The sequence below is a fragment of the Panthera tigris genome, chromosome E3 (genome assembly GCF_018350195.1).
Source record: "Panthera tigris isolate Pti1 chromosome E3, P.tigris_Pti1_mat1.1, whole genome shotgun sequence".
In the NCBI taxonomy this organism is placed as follows: domain Eukaryota; kingdom Metazoa; phylum Chordata; class Mammalia; order Carnivora; family Felidae; genus Panthera; species Panthera tigris.
In genome coordinates this window covers 1354098-1367336 of record NC_056675.1, presented here as the reverse complement: position 1 = coordinate 1367336, position 13239 = coordinate 1354098, and the positions used below count along the sequence as shown (strand labels likewise).

Below are 13239 nucleotides of genomic sequence, written 5' to 3'. Positions count from 1 at the left end.
GCTGGGGACACGGGGTGGTGCCGGCCCTCGGCCGCCCGCCTGGACGGTGGACGTGTAATGGAAACCAGGCCCCCAGCACCTTCCTCAAGTCATCGACAGCGGCCCGAAGCTCGTAAGACACAGACCGACACTCGAGGCTCCCGGCCCGGAAGCCGCCCTGCCGTGCAATTGCAGGCACGTGACTCTGCCCTTTGCCGCGGCCGCGCCCTCCCGGCTGCGACGATTCTGGGGGAGAGGGACGCACTCGACAGAGACCGCGAAGCCTCGGTTTCTGCAGGCGGGGCTGTGTGCTCCGCGGACGTGGACGCGGGTGGCGCTTACCCAGCGGTCAGACTGCAGTTCGGCCTTGCAGTGATTTGTGGCCCAGCGTGAATCATGATCTTTGTTTCGGGCCAGTTTGCCAGCCCCTGCAGCCCAGACTGCCAGACGAGGCTCCTTTGTCAAGGCCGTGCCCTTGGTCGACAGGGCGCGATCTGGCCGGCCCAGCGCCACTGAGCTGCACGTGGAGACCCCCGGGCCCCTCCCTCGCACGCCCCCCCTGTTCCTTAGAGGACGTGGGGGCGTGGTTCCAGCTCCGAGCCAAGGGCCGGCAGGTGCCGTTGGGGGTCAAGAGAAGCCAGGGAGGGCGGCCGCTGTCTGCTGTCACCCCGAGCTGCTTATCCAGGGCTTTGACAGAGCCCCGGTCCCCCCTAAACCAGGTAGGACAACTAACCGGGGGAATCAGATGCTGCTCACGGGACCGGCTCTTCCGTTAACGCCCTGCAGTGAAGTTGGAAACCAGGAGGGGGGCACGCGGGTAAGTGGCCAAGACAATGCCCATGGATGAGTGAAATCTGAGGGCCCTGAGTGCCCAGGGGACGACGGCAGGGAGGCGCTCTGCCCCGCGGTCTGCTAGTGCACGTCCCAACGGGAAGCACGCAGACGCGGTCGCGGGGGGTGAGGACTGGCTCGTGGGAAGCGAGGACGCATCAATCCCTGAGGTCTGTGACAGGATGGGAGGCCCCGAAGCCCCCGGGACGGGGTGCGGGGGGGGGGGGGCTTTCGGGAGGAAGCCCACGTCTGGGGACATTTTTTTTTTTTTTTTTTGGGACAGAGAGAGACAGAGCATGAACGGGGGAGGGTCAGAGAGAGAGGGAGACACAGAATCGGAAACAGGCTCCAGGCTCTGAGCCATCAGCCCAGAGCCTGACGCGGGGCTCGAACTCACGGACCGCGAGATCGTGACCTGGCTGAAGTCGGACGCTTAACCGACTGCGCCACCCAGGCGCCCCAAGGGGACATTTTGATGGGGACTGTGTCTCCGTGGGCCCCAGGAAGCCCAGGCCAGGGGCCAGAGAGCCGGCGGCCGACAGTCTTAGGGGTCCACGTCTCTGGAGGAGGCGCGCTGGGACCCCTGCGCTGGGCCGCTCAGGGACAGGAGCCCATCCGTTGTGAAGGCAGGTGGGGACCCCGCGGGCCACCTCGATTCCTGGGCCTTGCGATCTGGCGGGCCAAAGTAGGGAGGCAGCTGGAAGGAGGGGAGGGGGAGAGACGCTGAGAGAAACAGGGGTCTCCGAGAAACCACAGGAAGTCCCAGGCCGCGCCGGCTCCCGGGCTGTGCAGGCCCCACGCTCAACCCGCACACGACCTGGGAGCACACGGACGCCTGAACCCCCCCTGCAGCCGGGAAGACCAAGGCTCAGGGCTGTGCAGGTGAAGCCAGTGGGACTGGGGCCACAGCATCGCCCCGTTTAACCCTCGCTGCACCAGAGGAGGTGGGCGTCAGACTCCCGCCCACACAGACTGGCGATGCAGCCACGGGGGTCAGTGGTCCCGACGAGATCCACACCCAGATGGCAGGGACCCGGAGGCCAGCTTGTGGCCCCCGCTGGACGGTGGCAGGGCAGGGCAGAGGGTGTGGCCCCGGGCGGCACCCCAGCAGGCAGGGCCGGTCCGGCAAGGTGGGCAGGCAGCAAGGAGGAGTTTTCTGGGTCCAGGGAAAGGCCAGGACTTCCCCAGAAGCGACAGCGTCTCAGACCAACCCTGGCTGCCGTGAGGAGGAACCGCGGAGGTCCGGAGGCCTCACCGTGGGGCCGGACATCCCGGCCACCCCTCCCCGGCCTGAGGCCCCGCCACCGAGCTGCTCGAGGGGCCCGGCCGGACAGCCGAAGGAGCCGCCATGGAGGTGAGCTGTGGGCCCCAGTTCACGGGAGGGGTGAGGGGTCCAGGCCGGGGTCCCATTCACTCCAGTGGGGCAGGGGCTCTCAGAGAAAAACGCCCACACCTTGAAATTCTGGGAGTCCCAGCGTCTGTGCCCCACTCCCTCTCCCCTCAAGAGGACAGGGCCCGGGCAGGCCCCAGAATGCCACCTGGTAGCCAGAAATGGTCCTCAGGCCAGCACCCCAGCCCAGCCCCGCATAGAGACGGAGGAGGGCCTCCAGGTACACACCCAGGACAGCCAGCTACCTCTGGGGCAACGGGCAGGTACAGGCAGGCCCTGCACACACAGCTTCTCTCTGGGGACGGAGGTGGCACAGAGGAGGGGGCCGCCAGGGAATGCGCAGGAAGGACGGGGGAGCCCCAGAGGAAGGGAGGGAGGCCCCCAGATCCCACGCTGGGGTCCCCCGGGGCTGATTGGCCCAGATGACGAGAGAAGCCTACGGCAGGCGACCTGGCTGGCAGGACAGCAGGACTGAGACGGCCGTCCTGGGCTGTCTTGGGCTCCAGCGGCCTGCGGCCACCTCCAAGAGAAACAGGTGGCAGGGAGCCCGGGGCACGCGGGGGCTCCAAACACAGAGGGAACCGAGGTTCAGAGAGAACCAGGGTCTGCCCAAGGTCACGGACACAGAGAGCGGCGCATCAGGGTCCCACCCCGGTGCGTCTGACCTAGGGCCCTGGCCCAGGTCAGGAGCCAGCGTCCTGGAGCCTCCCTGCTCACCCAAGTGTGTAAGGGGGCCCGGAATGAGAGCTGGAAGGACCCGCCGCCCCCATCCCTCCGTGGCCCAGAGGGAGGGAAAAGCGACTCGGGGCCCCGGCTAGTAGGTCCCTTCCGCAGCCAAAGTGATAGGGCCACAGAGGCCCCACCGCTGCCCCACTTCTCCCAGCTCCCACACAAGTGGTTTAAAGGCCCGAGCACCCAGGACCCTTGGCTGCCAGGGGCCCCAGTCCAGTCACCCCAGGCCCCAGGCCACGGTGGGTATTAGTTGAGTCAACGGCCGCGTGGGCTGTAAGAAAAGCTTGTGGCAAACCCTGTCTGCCACTCCCAGGGCGCCAGCAGGGGAGGGCCCCCGGGAGAGTCAGAGGACTCCGATGGGGCCAGCCTGGGGGGAGCGAGGTGTCTCGATGCCCCCACCGCCGTGCCCCAGCCCTGCCTCCGCCTGCCCAGGGGTGGGGGTGGGGGGCAGGGAAGGGGCTGCGAGCCTTCAGTGATGTCCCCAGGTGGCGGCCCGTCTGAGAAGGGGGCTGGCCTGGCAGGGCAGGTGAGGAAGGAGGGCCAGGGCCAGCAGGAAGGCCAAGGAGGCACGGGCCGTGGGTCATCAGCGGTGAAGGGCAGGTGTGGGGATGAGGGCTCCCAGGTCTCAGCCGCCCCACAGCCCAGCCAGGACCTGCCGGGAGTCCAGGCAACTGGTCACTGTAGACAGGGGTCAGAGGCCCCGGCTGCCCGGATCTGGGCAGGCAGGTCCGTCCTGTGACCGGCTCGGTCAGCGTCCAGCCCCAGGCAGGGAAATCAGGCCTGGCCGGCCCACCACCTCTCCTGAGTGTGCGTGGACCGTGACACCCGCGGCCAGGGGTGGGGCCACATTCAAACAGCCCCACGGGCAGCCAGGTGGCTGAGGAATCAGCCGTCCTGGCCCCCACGCCCCCAGGGCCGAACCCCAGCCCCCACCCGGCTCCTTCCCCTGCCGCCCTCCCATGCTCCACCCACCCAGGCTCCTTCTCTCCAGGGAGAGCCCTGGGGCCGGACCCTTTCCCTGAACTGAGAGCAGGCCGAGGGGGGTTGTCCCAGGCCCCCACTGACGGCAGGTGTACGACAGGCCGTACCCCAAGGAGCGGCGGGAGAACTCAGACTCGTCCGCACAGATGAGAAAGCAAAGGCCCAGGGGGGTGAAGGTCTCTGCTAAGGTGACCGCCCAGGGCATGGGCAGAACAAGGCCCTGAGGGCCGGGGCTGCCCCCTGAGCGACAGGTCAGGACCCGGAGAAGGAGGGGAGGGGATGGCCCCCACCTCGCAGGGTCCCAGGCTTCTAAAGGGCACGCATGGCTGGCGCTGGTAGGAAGGCAGCCATTTCCCAGAGTGTGCAGGAGGCCCTGGAGTGGGGACCCCTGGAGGCCTTCCTGGAGGCAGTGGCTGAACAAGAAAACTTGAGGGCAGACCTGGCCTCCGCCATCAGAGCAGGGGTGGCCTTGGGCAGAAGAGGATCCCAGACGTCTTGTCCCCACCTGCTGCTGTGCCCCACAGCGTTTCTGCCTTTGAGAAAGCGGCGCTTGGAAAGTCCCTCCGTCTGGGTCCAGGGTCCAGGCCTCGAGCCTCCCCAAAGCCAGGCCCTTCAGTGCCCTCCCAGAGGCCTGGGCCTGCTGACTCCAGCTAGGAAGTCCTTCTGACATCTAACCACAGTGCCCCTGCTGCATTCCCAGTCACTCCAGCAGCAGCCTGGGAAGGATGTAGGCCTGTTTCCCCGCCTGTAGCACGAGTGGGTTCCCCAGGCCCCTGCCAGCCCCGTCCATGTCCCAGAAGCTGAGTCTTCTCCCTCGAGGGTCCCCAAGCTATTGTCACCAGGGGCGATGATGGGTGCTACCTCCAGAATTGCCCCATAAAGATGACAGCCACGTCCACGGCCGGCAGCACCACCCTGCACACAGCGACGGACGCTCCTGCGGGTCCCGGGGCACCGGCTGGGAGCTGACATCGAGGGATCAGGGCACACCAGACTGCCTACCCCCCACGTCCGGGGATGGGCACGGCAGCCCCTGTGCAGGGGGTGGGGGGCAGCACAAAGCCAACAGGTGGACAGAAGTGCAGGTGGGATTTGAAGAGGAGACAGGACCGAGTGGGTGACATGCGAGCCTGCGGGACGAGGAGACGGCTGGGAGAAAGGTCGGTGTGGAAGGTTCCAGGCAGTGCTCAGAGGAGGCCCGCTGGGGGTGATGCGGAGTGGGGGGCAGACTCAGGCAAGGCCTGTCCTCAGGGTGCTCCCCGGGGCTGGTGTGTGCAGGGGTGGGGCCGCAGACACGCGGATGAACCTCTCTGAGCCCCCCACCCCTACATCTAAAAGGGAACGGTAATTCCAACAATTCAGCCCTTGACCCCATCGCCCAGGTCTGCGGGGAGCGTTACGTGGCACAGAGGACACGGACGGGGTGTCCCCATCACGGGCACAGAGCAGGCACTTGGTCCTGGTACCCACGGCCGCAGCATGAACGCGTCTGCGACCAGAGCATGGCCCCGACCCCGACGCCCCCTCCAGAGACACAGCAGACACAGCTGTTCCCCAGAGGGCCTCTGGGCTCAGGGTTGAGCCCAGGGCAGCAGAAGCCAGGCCCCCAGCGAGCCCAGTGACCTGTCTGTCCCCCTCCACCCCTCCACCCCTCCACCCTGGAGTGTTTCCAGCATACCTGTGGGGGACAGGGTGAGATTCTCACAACGCAAATTCACCCATCCTTGAAGCAAACCGTTTCACCGCATTGAGTGCAGCGGCCTGCCTACCTCGGTCCATAACTTTGTCATCGCCCCTCACGGAAACCCGTGGCCCCATGCAGCCCACGCCCACCCCACCCACCGAGACTCCTGGCCGCCTGGGGCCCAGGCAGGAGCCACCTGACCGGCTGGCACAGGCAGGTGAGGGCACCTGGCGGCCTGTAGGATCCTGGGAGCCAGCTGCCGCCGGCCAAGATAGAATGTCAACCGCAGGGGGGAGGGGACAGGCCTCAGCTCCTCCCACTCCTGCTGGGCCCCTCCCTGCAGGCAGCAGCTCAGGTGGGCTACCCTGAAGAGGAGGCTGAGGCCGCCCCTCCCCAAGCCCGATACGGCCTCCAGATAGCAGCCCTTCCCCACCCCCGTGGGGCTGCCACCAGGGCCACGTGGCCACACAAATGACCAGCCAGGCTTCCCTGGAGGCCGGGCCTCCCAGGGCCGGGCCTGAGCTTCCTGCCTGAGAGGTAGGCGCTGGGTCGCTACGGTGGGGCCGGAGGGAGGGGGAGAGGCCCGGGAAGGCCTGGATGGGAGAGGGGGAGGTGCCCGGTGCCCCAGCTGGCCGGCAAGCAGCTGGAGAACTGGCATCCGGGGCCGGCGAGCGGGCTCGGGGCGGAGAATGGCCCCGCAGCAAAGCTGGGCACCCCGACAGTCCGGCAGGTTCCGGGGAGCCGGTGGGTGCCGGGCCGAACTCCCCATCGGCTGCCGCGGGCAGTGCTGTCCGACTCCACCCCGGGCAGCCAGGGCAACGGGGGCTCCCCCACTTTCCCAGACACCTCCGGCCCCTAACGTGTGGGGTCCCCGCAAACCCGAGCAGTGGAGGCGGGCACCACCCCAGGGAAGGAGGGCGTCCCGGGCCCAGGCCTTGGAGCCGAGTTCCTGTGCACGGAGCTGCCCAGGGCTGCCCGGGGTCAGGGGAGCGGGCCAGCCGGTCAGACTCCGGCCCCGCCTGCAGCGACGGCTGCCCCCTCCCTGCCCCCGCTCCCTCCTCCCCGGGCTGCTCCCAGCTGCCTGGGCCCACCTTTGCCCTCGCTCCTCCCCGCATCCTCTCTCACCTCTGCAGATGACTAACGCCTCGGGGCTCCTGGGAACATGGCCACGGCCCAGCCCCGGGCCGGCTGTGCCCACCGTGCCCGCCGGGCCGCAGATGGACCGCATGGGGAACAGCTCCCAGGGCGCCTCCCGGCTCTTCCTCACCACCGCGCTGGCCCGCGGCATCTCGGGGGTCTTTGTGTGGACCGCCCTGGTGCTCACCTGCCACCAGGTAAACCCTCCCCTCTGCGTCTCCGGGTCCCCGCTCTCCGTGGGACGTGGTCCTGGCTGGCCCTGCTGGCATCTGGGACCTCCAGCCACGAGCTTGGGGCAGACATCAGAGGCGGCAGCAGGCCAGGGCACAGGGGCAGGGGAGGGGGCCTTGTCCAGAACGTGGCATGTGGGAGCCAGGGATGGGAGGTCTGTGCCAGGGACAGAGCTGGGCTGGGAGGACAGGGCGTAGGGGGGCCGCCCCCTCAGATTCAGGGAAGCAGAGGAGCCCCCCGCCCCAGGCGGTGACAACCCCCGGCAGACAGGGCAGCCCCCCAGAGGGGGAATGGCCGCGCCCAGCAGCGAGGAAGAGCGGGCGCGGGCAGCAGGTCTTGGGCCTGAGCGCAGGGGCGGGGCAGTGGAGAACGGACATTCGGGGAGGCACCGGGGCGACAGCGAGGTGGGAGGCCAGGGAGCCGGCCGTCTGGGCAGAGGGCACTCAGGACGCAGAAGAGCGGAGTTTGGCTTTCAGCCTGGGGGGTGTGGGAGCCAGAGAAGGCGATGGGGGGGGGGGCTGGGGGGGGGCAGTGCCGAGAGCAGAGCTGGCCTGCAGGGTAGTGCAGCCGGCACTGGGGGAGGAAACAACTGGCGGGGGCTCCGGACCAGCAGGCAGGGGGGTGGGTGGCCCAGCGGCCTCCAAAGCACGGAGGGGTGAGCAGACTCCCACCTCGATGAGAGCTGCCTGCTGTGTGGTCTCAAATCACCACAATACATGATAGACACAAGGGTGTGATGGGGGCCAGTGGAGCACAGTGCAGCTGAGAGCGGCAGGGGCCATCAGGGAGGACAGCCTGGAGGAGGCAGTGTTTGCACCGCCCCTGGACAGGTAGACCGCACAGGCGGGTGGTGCCTACTCCTCGGTGGAGGAACAGTGTGGGGTCTTGGGGAGGCTGTGATTTATAGAGCAGAGAGCAGCAGAGTCCTGGGTCCGGGTGTCCGGGTCTCGGCTTCCCCGTCTGCGTAACCCTAACCTTCTGCAGCGCTGGCGACTGTGTGTGTGTGTGTGTGTGTGTGTGTGTGTGTGTGTGCACGTGCGCGCGCGCGCTTCCTGGGCCCCCACCGCCTAGACAGGGCAGTCAGGGACCCCCCCTCCCCACCATGGAACGCAGCTCCCGTCCCCGCCCACACTGCCAGGCCCCCGGAGCTCAAGGGCAGCTAGACTCTGCCCTTCCAGAGCCCAGAAGGACAGAGCGAGACGCAGCCTCTCGCTTTAAAGACGGGAAGGCAAGGCCGGAGAACACGGGGAGTACTTGCCAAGGCCACCCAGCCGGGCAGCGCCAGCACCGGGCAGAATCCACGGCTCCTACTGGCTGGTCATGCCGGGCCCCTCCCACTGCGCCAGCTGGGAGTGAGGGACTGATAAGGAGCCTGTCCCCCGCCCCCGCCACTCCCTGCGGGGTCCGCACGGGGCTCCACACACAGCCTCCCCGTCAACCGCCCTCTCTCCGCCTGGCACTCAACGGCACCTCCTCTGGGAAGCCTTCCAGAGGTGCTGTGGGACCACAGCCAGCCCTGTATACCCAGCGCCCTGGTGCATCTTCCTCGTTAAGACCCCGTCACTGGTTTTTCACGTCCTCACAGACGACGTGGAAAATCAGGAAAGGTTTATCGATAAACAGTGATCACCTGTATCTTCCTACCGTCGTGGAAAGACAGGGATCTTTCCTTTTGGGTCTGCCCTGCGTTTCCAAGGCGTGCGGGGCCGTCCTTGGTTTGTCTTCTGGTGTTTACTCGGCACCTGCTGGAGCACGTCCCCGCGTGGGCATCTCGGGACGCCCCCTCCGCTGGCTGTGTGGGGCTGCTCTGGGGCAGCCTGGCCCCTCGGCCGCGTATCCGCTCCGAGGGACAAATCCCGGAAACGGGTCAGGGCCCCGGCCCCGGCGACGGCCCGTCACGCTGAAATGCCAAACTGCCCGCCCAGGGGCCACGGACGGCCCCTCCCCCGGGGAAGTTCTCCTTGGACGAGTGAACACACGAGTGCGTGCATGCGTGCGCGTGTCCGCTGAGAAGGGGCCGCCGCGCCCGGCGAAGTCCTCGCTGCTGCCTCCCACCGCCCCTCTGGCCCGTCGCGCCCACGTCTCCCTGGCTCTGTCCGCCCAGATCTACCTGCACCTGCGCTCCTACACGGTCCCCAACGAGCAGCGCTACATCATTCGCCTGCTCTTCATCGTGCCCATCTACGCCTTCGACTCCTGGCTCAGCCTCCTCCTCCTGGGGGGCCACCAGCACTACGTCTACTTCGCCTCAGTGCGTGACTGCTATGAAGGTGAGCGCCCCCTGGCTCCGGGGAGGGCCCGAGGGACGCACAGCCGGCTCCGGAACCACCCACCCTCCGGGGCCGGGAACCCCACCCTAGGGGGCGGGGAACGGCTCCGTCCAGCCCGGTCCAGCCCTGCGGGAACCAGACGCCTGAGCCTGACGGTCAGGATTCGGGATGCGAGGGCGGGGTCCAGGCCCTGGGTGGGGCATCGCTGCCTCAGTGACCGATGAGGGCTCCGCCCGCCCCGGGGTCACCGGGGATGGCGTGGGCTCCCAAAGCTGAGTGAGGGTCCTGGGCGTGGGCACACAGGGGGTCAGAAAGCCCTCCTGCAGCCGGGCGTCCCCGGGGAGCCCAGGCTCACTGCCGCCCACCCTGCCCTGCCCCTCTGCAGCCTTTGTCATTTACAGCTTCCTGAGCCTCTGTTTCCAGTACCTGGGGGGCGAGAGCGCCATCATGGCCGAGATTCGGGGGAAGCCCATCCGGTAAGCCTCTCGCCCCGGAGCCCACGGGGGTCCCTCCACGCCCAGGGCAGCAGGGAGGGTCTGGGGACGCGTCCTCCCGGAGCCCTGCTTCAGGGACTGGTCACCCCAGGTCAAGCTGCATCTACGGCACCTGCTGCCTCCAGGGCATGTCCTACTCCATCGGCTTCCTTCGCTTCTGCAAGCAGGTGAGTGGGGGTCTTGCCTGCCTCTGCCCTCCCCTCCCAGCCACCGCCCTGAGCGCCCCCACGCTCCCCTCCCCCACCCAGGCCACACTGCAGTTCTGCATCGTGAAGCCCATCATGGCCGTGGTCACCATTGTCCTGCAGGCGTTCGGCAAATACCACGATGGGGACTTCAAGTAAGGCCAGGCTGATGTGCCTGCGGGGAGGGGGCGGGCCCGGCCTGGTGGGGGCACCGTGCTGGGCGGAGGCAGGCAGGGCCTGGGGGAGGGCTCAGCCCAGGGCCAAGTCCCCATGTGAACGGACAGGCCTCGCCCTCCTCTCGGGAACCCGCCAGGGCAAGGCCGTAGCAGGCAGACCCACGTGTGCCAAGGACCCCAGGACCTCACAGCCTGCAGCCGGCCCACCCGGAGGAGAACGAGGCGGGGGGGGTTAAGGCATTCAGGTGCGGGGCGCCGCCGGGGACCTCCCTGGTACCAGGAGCCCTGTGCCAGGTCCACGCCCACGCCAGCCCGTGCACACGCACAGGCACACACAGACCCAGCTCGCACGCACGTGTCCACACCCACGCCAGCCCATGCACACGCACGGACCCAGCTCACATGCTTATGCGCACACAACACTGACTTGTGCACGTGAACACACACCCACAGGTCACACCAACATGCACACACATGTTCACATACACCCACCCGTGTGTCCACGAGGTAGAGGCCCGCTCCCGCAGGCCATGCCCAGGTGGACAGAGGAAGAGAGACACAGGGTTTCACAGGGAGAAAGGCTACCTCCTCACTGCTGTGGGGGGCACCTCAGCTCCCTCGCTGTTGCCCTTGGGTACCGTCCGCCCGCCACGCAGGGAAGGTCCAGGTCTGGGTTACTGTCGGTGCCCAGGCTGGAGCGCATGGGCCAGTGATAACGGCCGAGACTGTGGGGAGGGCACGGGGCAGGGTCCTGCCCTGACCCCCGACCCCTGCTCTGGCCCCAGCATCCACAGCGGCTACCTCTACATCACCCTGGTCTACAACGTCTCTGTCAGCCTGGCCCTCTACGCCCTGTTCCTTTTCTACTTGGCCACGAGGGAGCTCCTGCAGCCCTTCGAACCTGTCCTCAAGTTCTTCACCATCAAGGCCGTCATCTTCCTCTCTTTCTGGCAGGGTGGGTGGGCTGTTGGGGCAGGGGCTGGAGCCCAGAGCCTGTCCCAACCCCATCTCCGCCCCGGTTCCCCGGGTGCCCTTAGGCCTGGCCTCAGTCTCTCTGGTTGTAGCACAGGTCAGTACGACCGCTCCCTCAGCCAGAAGCCACACAGCCCCTGGTGCAGGGGAAATGTCGAGTCCCTGTCCAGTAGGTCTGGCCTGTGGTGGATGGAACGGACAGGCAGAGGCCCTGGGCCAGGCTGGGGACACTCCCAGACCCCACTCTGCAGAGGCGGGGGTGGGGGTGGGGGGGTAAGTGTCAGGCGGGCCCCAGCTCTGGGACCAGGGAGGTCAGGGCAGACGCTTGGGGAGCGCCCAGATGGCCACCGTGCTGAGACCCTGGCTTTGGAGGCACCCCTCCCCGTGAACGTCAGCCACCCCCCAACCCCCACCGTGGGACAGGACCACACGGATGGGAGGTCCCAGGGCCTGACCCTCGTCCCCTCTGCAGATCCCGCTGAGCTCACAAGGCCCGTGTAGGGCGGGTGCCTGAGCGGCTGTCACCACCCCCCAGGGATGCTGCTGGCCATCCTGGAGAAGTGCGGGGTCATCCATGAGGCCCAGGTCATCGACGGGAGCAAGGTAGGGGCCGGCACGCTGGCCGCGGGCTACCAGAACTTCATCATCTGCATCGAGATGCTGTTTGCCTCCATCGCCCTGCGCTACGCCTTCACCGTCCAGGTCTATGCCGAGAAGGAGAGCTCGCCAGGTACGCGGGCCCCACGGGGGGTGGGGGTGTGCCGAGGGCCTGCGGACGGGCCCAGGCAGCCCCGCCTGCCTCTGGCCGCACCACATCTCTGTCCCGCCCTCCTCACGGGCCCAGGGGATGTCAGCAACACGGACAGGGAGACAGCCCCATCGGAGGCTAGACGGGTGCGGCGTCTGCTTCTGGCCCAGGGGCAGCGAGGTGCACGGCTCCGAGCTCGGGGTGAAATGGCTGGACGGGACGTCTGGGCCCCAGGGCCCCGGGCATCCCTAGCGAACGACGCTCAGCGGCAGAGATGGCCTGCGGCCGCTCCAGCAGCCTAAAGTGACAAGTGTGAAGGGCTCACTGTAGGCCAGAGAGAAGACAGGAGCCAGCCTGGGCAGCTTCCCCCTGTGGCCCCTGAGGAGTCCCGGCTGGGACAGTCCCAGGGTAGAGGAGCCAGGCTGGGATTCAGAGGTCCTGAAGTGCCCCCTACTGGCCGAGCCCGGGGCCTGGGGATGCCAGACCCCAGCCCTGGGCAGCCCCGAGGCCGGTGGGGGCAGGGCCGTGTCCCCAGGGCCCAGGCCCCGGATGGGGGGCGGCTGGGGGGTGGGGGGAACAGCTCCAGAGCGCCCTGGCCCCACCCACGTGCTGTCTGCCCCCAGCCCCCGAGGCACCCATGCACAGCATCTCCAGCGGCCTCAAGGAGACCATGAGCCCACAGGACATCGTGCAGGACGCCGTCCACAACTTCTCACCCGCCTATCAGCACTACACCCAGCAGGCCACTCACGAGGCCCCGAGCCCTGGTGCCCACCCCAGTGTGGCCGGAGGCTCTGGCGGCCTCAGGAAGAGTCGCAACGTGGAGAAGAGAATGCTGATCCCCGCAGAGGACCTGTAGGAGGGCCACGGGGGTCCCCGGCCGCCTGCCTGGACCAGGCTGCCCAGGCCTCTGGGAAAGCACAGGGCCCCTCACCCTCTTGCCAAAGGTGAAGCCCCTCCTGGGAGCCCTGGTGCCAGGCCGGTGGCACCACTTCCCGGCCTTCCTCCCGCCAGCAGGCCCGTGGCCCCAGGAGAGGGCGCCTGAGTTTATCTGACGAACCAGGAACCCACCGGGCTCACCTGGCCGTCATGGGGCTGTCGTGAGGCAGGCACTGGCAGGGCAGGGGCGGATGGACGGACCTCACTCTGGGCCCTGGGAGAGCGAGGCAGCCCCACCCTGAGGACGCCGGAGCTGTAGGCGCTACGGGCCGGTGGGGGCAGGGGACTGGGCTGGGCAGAGGTGCTTTGCACCCCCTCCAGCCCTGGGGATTCCTGAAAAGCCTCCACCCGGGGAAGGCGTGCCTGATGAGCTCTGGGAGGCGCCCAGGGCCACCTGCACAGAACCTTCACCCTGGGCAGCCCGCGAAGCGTGTGGGGCTCCTGGGGGCATCACCTATTTATACATAAACAGCCTGCGTTTTCTAGTGAC

General features: G+C 67.8%; 1 protein-coding gene across 3 annotated transcripts; it reads left to right on the top strand.

Moving 5' to 3' along the window:
* The first annotated feature begins 6162 nt into the window (after positions 1-6162).
* Positions 6163-13239, top strand: TMEM184A (transmembrane protein 184A). 3 transcript variants are annotated; one of them, XM_042971638.1, is made up of 8 exons: positions 6163-6341; positions 6731-6931; positions 9070-9235; positions 9621-9711; positions 9821-9896; positions 9978-10069; positions 10876-11045; positions 11598-12526. In XM_042971638.1, the coding sequence occupies exons 1-8, from the start codon at positions 6195-6197 to the stop codon at positions 12110-12112; spliced, it is 1458 nt and encodes a 485-aa protein (XP_042827572.1). In that variant the 5' UTR covers positions 6163-6194; the 3' UTR covers positions 12113-12526. The 3 variants fall into 3 exon arrangements, with proteins under 3 accessions (XP_042827572.1, XP_042827571.1, XP_042827570.1); XM_042971637.1 differs by having other exon boundaries at positions 6221-6931; positions 11598-11792; positions 12434-13239; XM_042971636.1 differs by having other exon boundaries at positions 6221-6931.